This window comes from Buteo buteo, chromosome 9 (assembly GCF_964188355.1).
Source record: "Buteo buteo chromosome 9, bButBut1.hap1.1, whole genome shotgun sequence".
Classification (NCBI taxonomy): Eukaryota; Metazoa; Chordata; class Aves; order Accipitriformes; family Accipitridae; genus Buteo; species Buteo buteo.
In genome coordinates this window covers 37,907,732-37,925,723 of record NC_134179.1, presented here as the reverse complement: position 1 = coordinate 37,925,723, position 17,992 = coordinate 37,907,732, and the positions used below count along the sequence as shown (strand labels likewise).

Below are 17,992 nucleotides of genomic sequence, written 5' to 3'. Positions count from 1 at the left end.
TTTTGTGAAACTGTTAAATCTGTGCAGCGATAATCTAGGATTTCAAATTCAAAATACAATGAAGTACAGCTGTAAAATTAACTTTGTGTAAGTTTCTTAATACACAATGGGTTTATTTAGATAAGACTTTAAAATAACTCTTCTGAAATATCCGCATGGTTTTCATGCTAAAAGAGAGAGGTATGCATGCCTTATTCCACAGGAGATAAGCCACGTGTATTTATTTATCTACTTAAGACAGTGGGCTTCCAATACTGCTAGAGATTAACACTGTATTATCAGAAAATGGCTATATTTTAAAAGAAGGTGAAATGATACCAATAATTAATTTCAATTACTTATAAGTGACCCAGGTGAAACATCTAGGCCCTTCGCAAAATGTTTAAAATCTATGTTGAGTAAACACTACAATGATGAACTTAAACTACAAATTGGTATCCCCCTCCCATCCCGGACCTGTGCTTTATCAGTGTATTTACTAGTTGTCTCAGGCAAATATCTAATTAAACAAAAAGGTAGTCTCACCTGTCACCTGAAACTGCCACTGCAGATCATGAAAGACCATTAGCAAAAACTCATTTTTGCAACATCAGGTCAAACTTTCAAAGACAACCAAATCCTTACCACCCATTACACTTGACAGAGATAGGTTTTAATCTTCTTTTCTGTTTGCTTTTTTCTATTTCCTTTTTTTCCCTCTTTTTCTTTTGGTAAACATGGGCTATGACCTTATTCTGATTATACCCTGTTGCCCATTGAAGAGTTCTCAAGAAATGAGAACAGGCCAACGGGCTGTAAATAGTGTGCGGTGATTTAAAAGAAGAAGCAATCTTCTAGAAAACTTAAGTAGTGTCTTGTTATCAGCTTTACATTTTCTGTAAAGCATAAGATCATATGAAAGATAAAAGTGTTACATAAATATAGCAAATATCCAGAAGGGGCCTTTTTACTGTATTGACTGAAATATGTATTGTTTCTTGTAGTTAATTTATGGAAGGTTGTGAGAAGTGAAGTGTAGTCAATGTTAGGAGATGTCAAATCTGTCACCTGAATTTAGCTTTTGGATATTACAAAATCATGGAAGCCTGCACAACGCTGATTTTGATGAGAGCGGAATAATAATACTTGGCACATAACGCTTTGCATCCTCAAAGCCCTGTACAAAACAAGAACCCCCACAACACCCCTGTGAGGTAGGGAAGTATTATTATCCTTATTTTACAGATGGGAAAACATACATAGAGAGATTAAATGACTTGCCGAAACCCAGAGTGAGTCAGCAGCAGGGATGGGATAAGAATTCAGCCCACATGCTGCTTCCTAGCCAATGTCAATAAACCGAAAATATCACTTTTCTCAATAAGCTTAAATACTTCATTCAGGGGTCCAAAGGCATTTACACTTGAGGAACAGGAGAAAAATGAAGATTTACTTTCCATTCAAGGGTTAAAGAGAGATGCCCAAATATTGGATGTCATCTCACCAACAGGACTTCAAAAGTTGCTTCTCCTTCAGGTTACACATTTTAGCAGCAAAAGGCAAATACCAAGAAATAGATTTTGGCAAAAAAAACCAAAACGCCCTCCTTTCCTCCACCCTTAGTAATTCGAACTCAAACAACTTTTGAAGTATTATCTTCACAGCCCTTACCTTTCTGAATTCAGTCAGGTATCTGAGAACATGCATCCTCCTCATAATATACAGTACAGTGGCTCAAAAGTTTATTGGAAAAAAAAGGAATCTAAATCTTCAGATTTCTCCAGACACAGACAGGAGGCATTTATTCCTTTACTTCTTTCTCATTAAGCAACCATCCATTCATTTTATTTTGCAACACCAATCTGATATCTCCACACCAATTAAAAGAACAAATTGGGGGAAGAGGGGAGAACATGACCAAATTAATTATTGCAGCACTGAATTCATAGTGTTTCCTGATGCAGATGGATCTTTAAATAGTTTTTAAAAGGGAATCAGTTATAGCATTTATATTAAATATATCACAAAGTTTATATATTTAATTGAGCTGGGAAAGCCAAGTTTACAAAATGTTTTTAAAACCGCAAGCATTCCCAAAGCTTTAAAATATTAGCTATTCAGATTTCTGAGAAAAATAATGAATGGGTCAAAAGAGGGTATTTGGTTAACCAGCTGTGGTGTTGCAAATCTCATGTACACTCAAAGCACTTCTTACAAACAAGAACTGCAGAACTAAACTAACCTCGGTCTGCGGTCACAATCCTTTGGTAAGGATGGACACGCATATCGTGCCTTCGAACTTTAGTAGCCACCGCACCTAGTTAAATTGCAATTACCAAGACAAAGTTAGAAAACATTCAAAGAAAACATTAACAGCAGGTTTATCAAAATGGATTTAAATGATCATTAACTACAAAAGTTCATTTTAAGAAAAGCAACAAGTTAAGGCACAGTAGTTTCAAATCTTAATCTTAAAAAGAATCTGTGCAGATTAATATTGCATTTATTTTAAACATCCTGGCCTTAACCTGTTTAATCCATTCATTTACAATCCCAAAATTACAGTATTTCATGAAATCTATTAGACCCAAGCACATTTAAGCTTTACTAGTCACATATTCACTGAAGTGCCTTTATTGCAGCAGGACTATTTTAAATAATGCCATCTTTTAATACTGACAATTATTTGCTAACCTTAAGATCACTTCCAGTTCTACCACAAAAAAAAGTTTTAAAGCAATTCTTCAAGCCTACAGATTGTGATTTTAAACTTTAAGTCAATAAGTATGAACTGCAATGAATTAGGTGATTAGTAAAGCAAACACTATATAGAACACTTAGCAGTCAGTATACTACTATACACTCATAAATTACAGCTACTCTGTAATAATAGGAGCTAATCCAAATTAATAGCACTATTTTATTTTAAATCTATGTGCAAAAAAGTGCAAGTAAGTCACTGACTGCTAGGCCAAGCTTTTTTCAAGGCTGCTGAAACTAAGCATTTGTTAAAATTCAGATCTGATGAAGGATCAGTTAAGACCGTTCTTGAATTCTTAGCCTTTCGTTGGGAAAGCCATACCTGAAGATAAAAGGAAGGGAATTAAAAGTTAGTCACCAACTAAAATTTGATCCCAACACCAACATCCCCGAAAATACTAATAGGGACGCATTTCTCTGCCATTTTTAACGGAATTATGTTAACACATCTCAGAGGTCCGCCACAAAAATGGACAAAATACAGCATACTATTACTGAGAATGAATGCATTACAAAATAAAACACAACGAAAACCCAATTTAATTCAACTGTATACAACTGCTCAGATAATAGAGCAGATTACTGAGTTATTGATTCTATGCTACCTAAGTGGGAGTGTGGTCTTTTTTAAATAAGATTAAAGATTAAATAAGATTATTTGGTGATATCTGTTTTGGGCAATATACCTGTGCTCTCAGCTAAGCCCAAAAGTATGCAATGGTTTCAGATGCCATTTTAGGAGTAACTTTCCCCTCTCCTCTCTTTATAGAAATTTCTACAAGAAATCGAAGTTCCCTGCATTGTATTAAATTACTACTATGCAATGATGTATTTCTTTACTTGCTATTAACTGAATTCAGGAGAGGGGTTTGCCACTAACCAGCAACTCATAGCTACTGTGACGGTGCCTGTAACTGTGGCTTTACCCCAGGACGTATCGCAAGTGGACTCACAGATTGAGAGTGGAAGAGCTGAGGCAAATATTTGCATGTTTGTGGGAAATTAATAAACGATGACATTATCATATGCTCACTGAATTTTGGCTATGGGGCAACAGACAACAACCATAAGCTGCTCAAAGACAGACCCACTGCATCCTTTTGTCCTACTAAAATTTTTATTATTGAGTCACTAATCCTGAAAGGCAGAAGTCTGAAATACATTTTCTTTTTTAGTGCAGAAAATATAACGTGGGAACATGAACACATACAAATAACTCAACAAGTATTTTTCACATGCAACACTGATTTTTTGCAATACTTTCAACAAAATATTGACTTTGAACCTTATTGCCCAGTGTTCATTAGAGATGTTTAGAATTTGTGTAAATCAATAACTGCCACTGAACACACTACGATCAAAGTCCTATAAAATCAACATTATGCAGCACCAAGGTCATATGCAATTCTGAAAGAACTGAAGAGAAAAGATGATTTAGATTCTGTAGAGTGTAGGGAAGGAAGAAACTATTGAAACTGCTTGTTCCATATTGACCAGTTAACTGAATTGTCACAGCTGCTTTATCATTCTCACCTTCACACAGCAAGCCAATGGTCTGAAATATTAGGAATGATGGACATTTCAATCCAATGTATATAAAAGAAGCCATCGGTAAAGTTGCTAATTGTACCATCCTTTGGTCAGAACTTAGTTTGCTTTATATTCATTCACTGAAATTATTTTCTGCTTACAAAATGATTTACAGCTTTCTGACACTGAGATGTATCAGTTGTGTACTAAATAAAGCAGCAAAACCTCCAACAAACTGAAAAAAACCCTTTCCATTCTCTCCAGCTTTGCTACTAAAAAGGTAGAGCAAAATAGGAAGCTCTCTCTTCCAAAGATCACTGGAAATTAATTTATGTTAAAGAGAGCACAAACAAATCTGGTATTTCTGGGAGGCCAAATGACATAATAGATGTCAACTTCTACTTAATTTTTTTTTCTTGCCTATGTATCCACCATGTAGTGTCATAGAAACATTAAGATTTTTATCTTCAGTAACCTTATTAATATACTAAACACACACATTTAATAATGCAAAACATGTTTAAAATGTTGAAGAGTTACACCATTTGAGCAGTCTTCCTAAGCAGTTTTGATATACCTGAGCTAAGATCGTTGCTTTGGATTTTTTTCTTTGACCTCTACCTTGCAAATATCATAAAAGGATAAGCAATATGTCATCCACGTACAAAGATCTTACCTAATACACCACTAGGTTCAATAGGATACTCAAGGATTGATGTAGCTGGTGCCAGCGTGTAGGGGTATTCATATGGTGTGTAAATTAAACCAGCTTCGGGTCCAGGTGGAACTATTGCAGCGGTGGGATGAGGAGTTCCGTTTGGCATGACAGCGGTTTGTATTTGTCTGATCAAAGGCATTATGGTAGGGCCAGCTGGCGTAGGAGTACGCAGGGCAGCTGGTGGGAGAACAGGCGCAGGCCCAGTAATAATCCTTGGAGCCTGGGCTGTTGCTGCAAGAGAAAAGGCAAGGGCTGCTACAGTAAGCAAAGAAATTCAGAGGAAAGTATGGAGATAGCAGTACAAAACGTGGGAAGAATGGGAAAAAAGGGGAAAAGTAGGAAAGAAGAAAAATAAAAGGAAATCATTAGTACATGCGCTGATCACACAGTGCCAAAGCACACCATTCAAATGCAAACAGCTTTCCATTTTCCAGTGTGATTAAGTATGAACATGCAAAATAAAAAAGCCATTGTAAAACAGTGAGGTAGATTTCTCAAACAGGTTACACAGCACAAAAGCTCCATTTAGACCACATTTCTTCATTTATGCTATCAAGACTACATGAGACTGAGATGCATGCAGGAGATACAAGGAAAATACTGTCATAATCAAATACAGAGTACAAAATTTAGTGCAACTATAGAGTCCACAGATACTCAGTTATGCAGAGCTGCCGTATGAGTCTACAGTTTTTATACATCTTAAAAATGTATTTAAACATACACACAATTCCAATTTCCAGGATCAGTCAAGTTAAAAATGACCTAGAAACACAATGCATCTCCTCTCCTACCCAGCATGAGTAAAATAGACTCAGAAGTGATTTCCATATCAAATTCCCCAAAATAAAATACTTCCGTTGTATCAGAAGTTCACTATGGCCTGGCTTGGGTTAAAGAAAATACGTGCTTTGGGGGTTTTTTTTAAACAGTGCTAGCACACTTCATTAAATGTTATTTGAAGCCTGTTGGCACACGAGATGAACAACTTCTCAAACACTAACACATCAGCTGGTAACAGTCAATCCTAAATGGACATAATTTATAGATTTCTATGCACTAGGGTTGATCTACATTGATTTAATTAACTTACAGGTGGTCTGAAAACAGAAAATATGGTGGAAGTTTTTCAGATTTGAGATTTCTGTGGCTTTTTAATGATTTTTATTTTTTAAACAAAAGTGCTCAGACTGAATGTGTAATTAAAAAACTCTCAAACATTTTCATTTCCTTTCTCAAATGGAAATAAACTAGTATGGCTTCTACAGCTTCAAGTTTTCAGTAAAATCATAACGTGAACAGTGAAATTGTCTTATTATCAAAAAGTGAATATTAGTGTGGAAATCTCTAGTCAAAAATGAAAAAAATAAATCCATCTTCCCACTTATACTGATACAATAGACCAATGGGAATAGATCAGACAAAGAAATTGCTCAAATTAATATAAAGGTTTCTATGCAACAGCTGGCATCAATTTAAGCTAATCTGAAAGCTATTTTACTCATAAATTTGCAATAATTTAGAGACTAAAATATATTTAAAACTGATCTAGCTTTAAATATTACAGTGTTCATTAGGGCTGAAAGATTTACCACTACCATTGTAGTAGTAAAAACCCTTGCTTATGTCTCTTTTCAAATCAGAATAATTACACTGGTGTAAGCACTCTCAAACTGACCTAACTGCATTCCAACCTTTAAACATATTCAACATTGAAATGGTGACTGTGTGGAGAAACAAATTTGCAAATATCAGTAGGCCCTTAGTGAAAAGACTGATTTAACTGTGCTTACATTTGACATCTGTATCACAGCTACAGCTCAAATTTACTTTGGAACAGTATCAGCAACTACATTTTCAGGAGGAGAAATCAGATTTTCAACTAGAGCAAATAATTTGTATCACACATAATAGCTATATGCTTTCATTAGTAGGTGTGTGTAATTAATTTTCAAGTGTAAACCTGTGCATACATGCGTTTGCAAAAGCATTTTCACACAAATGTAATGGAAGAAATCGTAAAAATGGCTCATTACATTACTGATCCCTGTGAACTCAGCTGTGAAATCGGTTGATGAATTGTTGGAAAACATAACATTGGGGGGACACATGCAAGCAAGATGAAAGGAAGGAATATAATACAGAAAAATGTATTCACAGTATCCTGAACATCTGTAACATTTTCAAATTAAATCTCTAAAAATAAAATTGAAAAGGAGTCAATTGTCCTTTATATGAATCAAGGAAAAAATGACTGTAAAATAGAAAAATCTGGCTTAAGGGTTGAATTTTTTTAAACTATGTATTTGTAATTATTTCAACCCAGACATACTGTTTTAAAAAAAAAAAAAAGGGGGGGGGGGGGAGAACAAACAAAAAAACCCATAACTGACATAACTTATCTCCAGAAAATTGATCTTTTGCAACAGCTACCTGCTGTTTTGTTGGGTTTTTACTGCCTTTCATTCTCCAACACAGTTGCTACTGTACATTTTCCAAAAAGTAGCTTTAGGAATCAAAACCTGCAAACATTACTACAGCATTGACCCTCGAGCTTATGACATGCTTACGTGATTTGATGTTGGCATCTCTGTAGGTGCCATTCAGAATTGCAAGCTCCATCAGCTGCATCTTTTTAAGGCTGTCTTCTCCTTCTGCCTGCGTGTGAGAAGATGGGAAGAAAGTCAGGCTTATTAATTCACTAGTGCACAAGATCTAAGGGACCTAGAATAAAATGCCATCAAGTTTTAACCAAGCAAAGTACCTGCTTACCATTAGTCACAAAAACAGTAAGCTTCATCAACTTTCCTTAAGTGCAAGTTGCCTGTTGTCTATCATTAAGTGGTGTTGACAAATATCTTAACAAGAGTTTTGAAAAAGGCTCATACCATAAATTATTAAAATAGGGTTAAGTCTAAGTCATGTTTGATAGAAACTGTTTAAGGAAATTTTTTCTCAAGTTTTAGTAAACATTTTCATGTACCCCTAAAGGGATCTTTTAAAAAATTGTATTATTGGGCTAGAGGAAGAATAGACACCACAAATTTTAAGCAACTTCAATTTATTGTAACTTGCTCCACTGTAGTTGATACTGACTACAGGGTGGGGGGCAGCCACAAACAAAAAATAAACAACAAACTTCAAGTAGCTTTCCAAACAGGACATCAACAACTGCTGTAAGATAGAATTCATAATTCTGGCACATGCAGATGTATTCTGATTCTGATATAACTACTATTTACATAGTATACATTATTCTTGGTTTTGCTTCAATATAAATTACTTCCCTGAAGTTATCTACTCCATTGATATCCTGCAGCTTGCATAAACATTACGCAAGCATTCAGTGCAAAAGCTCACTCTTTCAGTTAGTAACAAAAATATTTCTAGTTAGTCCAATTTTTGTTTTAAGACCAGACATCTTCTCATCTGTCTTTCCAGAAATATTACTATTTGTTTAGTCTACATCCTATCAAGCAGAAAACAAGATTGTGATATAGGAAACCCAAGAGAGGTGGGTCAGCATCTACTTTGATATTAAGTTACCACCTTGCTTCTTGTATTGAATGCCACTGCTGAAATTCTCAGTCAGATGGAAAAGAGGGCAGCTTCAGTGTCATCTGCATTGCATTCCTCCTTTGCTAAACAGGGTTTCTTGTATTTTTACTTGTCTATTCACAGAATGTTTTCCAGATATTTGGAACAGCATTTTTCAAGTTAATGGGAACCTGGATAATAATATACTGTGCCATCCACTTTGAAAATCTTAAAGTCTGATTTCAGAGAGAGTTGTTCACCTGTCTTAAACTACAACTCTTACAAATGGTTTGAACTAGGACTTCCAAGAGCATGAGTGATTACAAAAAAAACAGAATTAAAAGCCACAAAGAATAGCAATCACCACCCATAGCCAAAAAAATTCTATTAAATAACTGTGTCCATTACAGCACTGCACCAGTGAAACATCCATCTCAAACTAGGTAAGAGTTAATAGGATTATCTACACACAGTGTTCCAAATGTACAGGAAAATATTTTTTCAGGCTAGTTTGCAGCAAAATATTGTTATACATACTTTACTCCCAAACTACAGAGAAGTAATTTACTAAACTACATGACAAAAAAAGTTTTAAAATTGTATCTAAGCAACTATAGTACTTGGCGTGAGGTATGCTCACGGACCACCACCCATTGCAATGGAAACTTTAACATCTGATTTTTGTCAACAACTTAAAAGCAACACAGTAAGATGGGTCAACACTAAATTACTTTCAGATGTCAGAAATGAAAGTCCTAACTCTGATATTGAGAACTTGCATAAACGCAAAGATTATACACAGTAACAATTTATGTTGTTAAACATTCAGAATGTACTGAAAGTTAGACATTTTCTTTATATGTTAAGTACTGTGTGACAGACCAAGTTAACACTAATATTGAAAAAGTAAATACACATTCAATTACCATTTTAACTACAAATTAATTGTACAGTTAAGTACTGTACTATCCAGAAACCTCAGACTCCATAGTCATTAAAATGAGACCCTCTGGAATACAAAATGTCCTGATTATAGCATGCTTAATGTGAGACATTCAGACTTACAATTTACATGCAAAAGCAATGTATTTGTTTTTAGAAACTATTATTCCTTTGCATCTTTACTGGTAAATTGCCTAGACAATTATGATGCAATAAACCCAATTCCAAATCTATCAGCCTATCCAGAGCTCACAAATTCTTGTCATTTTGGATACACCTTATCTAATTTATTTCAGTAATAAAGATTTTTAACACATTGATTCCTCTTCTCCCCTCCCCCGTAATGGTTATATTTTGTTATTGGCTTTTTGCTTGGGCTCCTTTATTTATTTATTTAATTGAAACTGTGTAAAAAACCCCAAACCCTCCTCACAATGTCACCTGCATCTCCCATATAGTTCCATTAATGTTACTAAAATTGCTCACTTCCTCCAAATAAGAGTTCAGGTGATTGATCTGGCACCATTAATGAGTCTCAGTAAATGCTGAATCTTACATTCCACTTGCTAGGATAATTTTAGTAACTCTAATCCCAGATTTTGCACCACAGTGAATACTTCCCAAATGTAACTATTTATAGGATACTAATTTTAAGACAGAAAACATTTTTTTCCCTTCTGACATCCCGAAAAGGAGGCATTAAAACAACTTAAAAGCAATAAAAGACAAAGTAATCATTCTTACTTTGGATCTCTAACATTTGCCTATAGGTCACTATGCTTCCTATGAGAAAAGATGTTGCAATTATTTAGGTTTTACAAAGTATGTTTACAAAAATACTAATGGACTTCGGCATACAAAGCAGACCAACTGCTTAACTTTATTTTTGAGATTTACTTCTCTGGAGTACTGCTCAGCAGCTGATAAACTTTTGTTCTTTTAGACAGACTCCAAAACATTGTTTAAAACTTCTCCTTAAAGACCGTATCGGTGATAATTCACAGGTGTAAGATGTGGACTTGCATTACTAGACATTAACGCTATCTTTCAACTTCTGGTATTTTGTTTTTCAAAGCATTTATTAGAGAGAAAAAAAAACCCGACCCAAACCAACCAACCAACCCACCCCCAAACAAACAAACATAAAACCACTTAAAAACCCTCTTTCAGCAGACCACAAGGTCATCGTTCCCGCTCCTCCCAGAAGATGGCACTGTTCGTTACACAATACCATCTCCTCCAGACACGGGTGCCTGGCACGAATGGCACCCCCCGGCAGTGCCGCTCCCACTCCTGCTCCCCCCTCAGCCCCTAAACCTGCAGCAGCCCCTCGCCCGCTCCCTCCAAGGGCTCAGTCACAGAAGCGGCCAGGACCCTTTCAATACGCTCTCCCGTCCTTCCTTCTCCGGCATCGAGCTCTCCGCTTGAGCATCCTTCGCCAACAGCCAAGCCCTCAAATTTCCAAGAGCTGGGCTGGAGCGATGGGCACATGTCTTTGCCTGCCCTATCCTCTCTCGGTTGCTGACAGCTGATGAAATGAGGCACACCGCTGCAATCTATCTTAGCTCCAGGCATGTCTGCAGGCGCTCTCTGTTCAAGCAAAGAGAGGTTGCATCAGGGACACAAAGGCAATCTCTAAAGGGACAGTACATTACCTGTACAATACCTACAACAAAGCTCAGTCATTTGTACCAAAAGGAAGCTACTTTGAGCAAACATCAATAAGGTCACTTAAAGCCAGATTTGCATTACTAAGTTGAAGCTCAAGTGATTGACTCAAACCTCTCATCCTCTTAAATCTCCAGTGCTTTCCTTGTATTTCTCATGTACAATATAACATGCAGATTAAGAAAAAACCTTAAATGCTATCTTGAAACATAATTCCTTAAACGTAAGCACTTGCAGCTGCTCTCTGAATACAAATACTGAAGAGATGCAAGCAGTAAATCCTAACAAAGCCAACTGTGCGCAGACAGCAGCGGTTGCCGTACTGCGAACACACGGCCAGTACTCCTCACAGTACCTCAGCTCTACTTGGGCCAGCAATCAAAACACCTGAAGGAGACCAAATGATAGTGGTCACTATCATTTTAAGTAACTTGTTTTCTAATCTTCATCAGAGTAGGAATTACAGTCACAAGGGTCAAAACGCTAGTAACAACTACAAGTGCCGCCCACCTACGTGAAGTCTCTGGAGAAACACTTCCCAAAATAAAACGATTTCAAATGGAATACACAATGCTGACCGCAGCGATGCCCAGCTAAAACCACAATTCCATCTCCTACATTGGGAAATACTGTGTTAAAAAAAAAAAAAAAAAAGGAATGCAGTTATGTAGTAAACTGCTATGAGTAAGGGCTTGTTTCATGTCATGGAATAGGGAGCTCAGATAAAGCACTCCATTTAATTTTTTTAACAATTTCTTTTCATTATCAATGTTCAAGCTACAGTTCAACCTCAGATACCCCAAGATCCTCAGAGAATACTTTTGTTTAACTAATGCTTCTGAAATTATTATTAGGCACTTAAATGCCTCTGATTCTCATATGCATACAGTACGCCCTTAAGAGTATCATAGGGTTTAACTTCTTATTTATACATAAAACAGACACACTAGACAGATACGGTATCAAGGCTGAAGACAGACAGGCATACAGACCCCAAACGGAAGCACATTCACTGTGCTATGTCAATTATGGACTTCAGAAGATGACAACAGTCTTCAGAGGTGACAGGTAGACTGTTAGATTCTGTGTAGTCAACTCTGAGAAGCCCATAACAAATTACAGTAGAGAAGGAAAGACAGATACTATCTTAAAAAAAAAAAATGAAGGATCAAGTAGCAACGTTTAGTACGGAGCAGAGATCCACAAGGTAACACCCAGTGGAGCCAGTCCGTGCCCATACTGCCCTGCCATACTGCTGCTGGACCCAAACGGACCCACATGGAAGGGGACTGCTGCTGAGTTAATTCACAAACCAAACGATCCCCTCACTTGTATGATAGCAGGGATACCTTATCCTGATAAAGCTCCTTGAGCCTCACAGTCTTACCCAGCTAAGTCTCAGAACGTACTCTGATTCTCATTATTACCAACGCTGGCAGGGAAGGCTTTCAGCACTTCTGTACAAACATATATACTTTCCCTGTATAATGCCCATTTTCCTTTTAAAGTAACTGCTTTGGAAAATATAACAAATATACTTTTTTCCTACATTCATAATAATACAGATACACTTATTTAGGTGGTGTTAGTGACCTTCATTGACAGTCTAGCTTCCAAATATCATGCATTCTGGACGACATTTTTTCAATCCTGTCACGCATCCCTGCACTTCAGCTGAATTCTCATGAACTGAACTGAGCCCAACTCTAGGAAAGGCTGCAGACAGTTTTATCTTGCCCCAAATACAGCCAAGTCTGGCTCTGGTTAAGGGAGCAGTCCTTTATAAGCTGTTCCAGGGCTATCCTTTCAGGTTCAGAGCAGGAGAAGCAAGTGGGAAGAGGAAACGATGGTGAAGCACAACGATGGATTCATGCGGACTACCTGCCTGCCCCACACCACCTCCGGTGAAACAGCAATACTCCACAGCAGCTTGGCACCTTTCCTGCCACCCCTGGAGAGACCTCTTCCAGTTACCACATTTTGTCCCAGTCCATATGCTTTTCTCCACATTAACTTCAGGTAGAGAATTTTTCCAATAACACACTGTATTTTTTAGTACACAGGTAAGGCATTAAATAATTGTACACATGCTCCAAACAGAAGGGCAGAGAACTCGGCAGTTACGGAAGAACCCTATACTAATGAACAAGAATAGATACTTAGAACTCTTCCTCAAATAGAAAAGTCATTTACAGTTGCTACTTACAATAAACTTAACTTTCCTACTACCGTATCTCTGGAAATACATATATTAAATACAAAGACTTTCATTATTCTTTAAACTGCCTATCTGTATAGTATAAGCCACCTGCAATTTATTAATTTAATATGAACTTTGGTAAAACACAACAGCACCACTGAACTATTTTAGTGTTACTGATCTTAGCCTTCTTGTCCAGGAGGCACTGCAGCCCCTCAGGGGTCTGTCACCCTGCCTTCCTCCAGTCCTCAGCTGCTACACAGCCGCACAGCTGCAGCTTGGAGGCTTGTGCTGTGACACTCCCTGGACTCTCCAGGCTCTAGAATGCTTTTATCTCCCTGACAAAGAAAAATGTTCCACTGCAATTCACTTGTAGATCAGTAAGTATTCCTAACATACCATGCGCCAGTCAAAGAGCCTTTACACATGAATGTCTCCATTCAGGGACAAAAACCTTCCATTCATAATTTATAAACAAAAAAACCTCACAAACAATATACTACAAATTCCTAGACATACACGTATTAAACCAAAAAACAGATCTCAGACATCAATATATAGTGAAATGTATTATAAAAGATCATAGGCTAGAACACATTGGAATTCTTGAAGCTAAGGTATACACACTTAAAATCTATTCTATGTTTGGAAGTTCTTTTTTTTATATCTAAGTTGTTAAAAGACTGAAGTATCTATGGCAATGAAATCCTAGGCAAGATGACGACACTAGATGTAAAACACAAAGAAAAGAGCTTTTTAAAAGAATCTGAATGTGAATACTTAAACTATTAATCAATTACCTACTGCAAGACATCAGATTTCACTTTTGTAAAGGCTTTTACTTCTGGTAAGCTACTCTATTACTCTGTGTTAAGGAAAACATCCCATCATCCCTTCTCCTCAAAATATTTGACGAAGACTCCCAAGTTTCCCATGCCCAGAATGTAAATATTGATAGTTAGAAGTTGTTGGTAAACATGTGTTACTTAGACTTTCTCATCCCTGATTACACATGCCTGATGGTGACGGAGCAGAAAGCCTACAACATAGCTTTGTTCATGCTGAGAAGAATTTGCCGAGGAGGTCTTTTCTGGAATAATTTGGCAGCTATTCTTATATCGGAGGAAAATTTTCAAAATACTTTTGAGACAAAGTAAAATAAATCACTACTTTAAGACCAGCCATATTTCTTAGAGCCCTGTATGCCATCAACAACGCTGTGGCATTGAATAGGTGGCAAGCTACAGCTCAGTTATTTCTCTATTTCCTTTTCAACACCGATGCACACTGCTATGTCTATGAGGACAGGCAAAGATAAATTAGCATCATTATTTCTTCTGGGCAACATAGTCTGCTTATCTTCTTCAAAGCAAGCTCTCAGTTCAAATGATATGCAAAGAAGACTGTGCTGTTTCACTTGACAAATTCATTGGTCATAATGTTAAAGATACACTAGGGGGAAAAGGCAGCGTATCTTTTTACACCTCCCATCATCTTATCTGACATATCCCTGTTTAATCATGATACTTGGCTTACCAGTAATATTTTCGAGAGTCCTTATGCCCTCCCTCCCCCACCTTCCATTTCTGCAAGAAGAAAATACAGATAAGGTACAGAAAATCAGCATGTAGTGCATTTTATAAGCCAGACTGAAATACAGCATCAGTGAAAGTCACACGTTTGCTCCACCATATACCCTCTGGGTTCTAGTTGCTAATATATTGTGGGGGAGGGGGAATCACCAGTAGCATTCTGCTTGACCTTAACAGATTTTTACATCTGTCCCAACATTTCTTTAGGACAGATGTGATGGGCTTGTCTTTAAATCACAGGGTTTTGGGCTTTCAAGGAAATAAGGTCCCTTGGGTCAGTGATATTAGACACTCAAAAATACTTCATTCCAGAATTTGCTTTTTTTTAGCCTTTTTTTAAAAATTATTATTCCTCTTTCGCTCACGCCTCAACCTTTTAATGGTGTTAATAAAATCAGTGACAAGAATCTCTATACACCATACAGAACAGCTTCAGCAATTCATAAAGCTCCAGAATAGGAATGCCTCTTTCACAACATATATATACACCAACCCCTCCAAAACCCTAAAAGAAAAAGAACATTTATACAGTACCTTCTAAAATGTTTTGAAAAAGACAGAATTATACTGAAATACAAGATTTACTTGTTAGCATAGACTTTTGCTAACATTTGTATTAAGATTCAAATGAAATAACTATCGATAATGCAATCTAATGCATTAGATCTATTTTTAGCAATGTGCAAGCCCAGTTAAAAAACTTTCAGAGCTAAACACTTTGGTTTTGGTATTTCTGATTTTGGAATGCTAAACATTCAAAATTCCTCCTCACTGATTAGTTTAATTCTGAAAGCAGGAGCTAAACCATAAGCACACTGAATGAGATACTACTGGGCTAGCGTCTGCTACAAATTGCCCACATACGGCTCTACCAGCAGCATCTGGGGTACCACAAACATCTAGGAATCAGAACAGAGCAGAAATCAAACACAACCTATATTATGCAGGTCTTTTTTCCAGCGGTAGCCTTTTGAACAGACTGAACGGTGCCAAAACACTTTGAGACTGCATTGACACACTCCACTTATATCGGGACAAGTGCTTTAAACCATCCTGAGTTTTAAGTTAATTATAAAAATAATTTAATCAACTTAAGCTACACAAGTACTACGATCAAGGTGGTTGTTCTAATAGGTACAGATTAGAGGCCATTGTTAGAAACATAACAATGGAATGATGAATTAAAATACTTGTAGATAACTCTGGCCTGACCTGTACCATTTATTTTTCCTCTGTCATCCCAGGAGATTTCTATTCAAAGTTTAAGTTTATACACTCTGAATGGCTGTAAATTTCCCTTAAGTGCAAAGACAGTGAACTCAAGATATTGGGGGGAGGGGGGTAGGCATGGGACAGGACACAACACACAACGAACCCAACCCCATTAAGGGGTTTCAAAACTAGTATTTTGTTGCAAATACTACCAGTGCCAGCTAATTTTGTTTCCAACTATGCTAATGTTTTAGTACATAAAGCCTTTCATTCTCCAAATGGTATTGAAATATGACCCCATGTTTTCATATGGAAACTATGTCCATTATGTTTTTAATCTGTTTCCACACAGAAATAAAACAAAATTAAGAAAAATGGCTTTTCATATCAAATTTAGTAACCTAGAAAGAACGTGAGAAATCTGTCTCTTTAGACTAACAAAGGAAAACTAACTGCTGGTGACAAGGAGTACAAAGACTTTTGCTCTGAATTGGCACACATCTTTCAAATGTACCTTCTCTTATGTGTTTCATTAAACACAGGATTTAGGGATGCAGACTACCACATGGGAATTCAGGCTGCAGTAGTAACTTTTAAGACATTTTTATCTTCAACTTGAGATGTCCTGAAAAGGTAATATTGACTACTTAAAATAAAGTCATGTATTACAACACAGAGCAAAACCATGAATGTTTAGGCTTATCCAATTATAAAATGTTAGTATTCAGGGACCAGTGGTCTTCCAATAGCTTCTTAGGCTGTAGTCAAATTTTCAACAAGACTCCTGAGAGCTAAATGTGATTAGAAGAATTGTTTCTGCATTTCACCTACATTCCCTTTTGTAAAACATTTGCATAAATGGTTTTATTTTCAAAATAAAAGTGCCAAGGCACAGTGTTGTTGACGCTGCCTCTTTCTGCACACACAACCCCTAATGTGGAGTTGTCTAATGACCGTTTAATTTAGAACTCTGTATAAAGCTACCATCTAAATATTATTATTTTTTTTAATGTAAGATGCCCCAGAATTCAACTGACCTAAGTTTTAAATTTCTAGTCCAACTGAGGAAACACAACATTGGAAGTTTAAAAGTATGTACTTTCAGTGATTCTCCACAGCTGCTAAAAAGTGAATGAGTACTAAAAGCTCACAATTGCTTCCAGCTGCTTACAAGTATACGAGCAACCCATAGCTCTGTTGAATATATCATCACATCTATGTCTTACGTGCATTTTACTGGTACTCTAAACAGATGCTTCCCCTGTTCTTCTTGAACTCTCAGAGCTGATGAAGTCCAAAAGGAGGAGGTGGTAGTATTCCAACTGGCTAGTCTCCTCTCTTGTGCGGCTGGCTAAAACCCGCTTTCACACAGCTTAAAAATACAGAGAAGTGAAAAAACGAATTGTGTGCACTCTCTTTAGGGGACAAATATGTCAATCATATGACCTTCCGTTTGAAGGCTCAAGCTGCTCAAGGCAGCGTGTTGCTAGGGAGAAGGCTTTCTTTGCTATTTATTGAGCTTTCTTTTCAGCTTTTAGAGACCAGCCAATGCTCATTTTCCAGAGGCAGGAGGGAGAACTGGGCGCTGCCTGGCAGAGGCTGGCACAAAGGGCCTTTGAGGAGAGCCTCTTCTTCCCCAGGGACCCGCACCGCGGGCCCACCACACGCCCCGACTCACGCACGGAGCCGTAACCCGCGCCCATCTCGCCGGCCCCGTAACCCCCCGCCTGCCCCGAGAACGAAAGGCGAGCGATTCTGGCCGCTGAAGGCAGCCGCCGGGAGCCTGTGCTGCCGAGGAGCAGCCCTACATGCGTACCGCGAGTTGCGCGTCAGGTGAGAGCATCAGCTATTATT

General features: G+C 37.3%; 1 protein-coding gene across 10 annotated transcripts in view; it reads right to left on the bottom strand.

Moving 5' to 3' along the window:
- Nucleotides 1–17,992, bottom strand: part of QKI (QKI, KH domain containing RNA binding) — a 168,907-nt gene that overhangs the window by 9,207 nt on the left and 141,708 nt on the right. For 3 of the 10 annotated variants that reach the window (XM_075036095.1, XM_075036098.1, XM_075036101.1), the window contains 3 exons: nt 7,558–7,645; nt 4,946–5,242; nt 2,222–2,296 (listed from right to left, as the gene is read on the bottom strand). In XM_075036095.1, coding sequence (XP_074892196.1) covers nt 2,222–2,296; nt 4,946–5,242; nt 7,558–7,645 — 460 coding nt within the window. The other 7 variants (XM_075036097.1, XM_075036100.1, XM_075036099.1 and 4 more) reach the window with 5 other exon arrangements.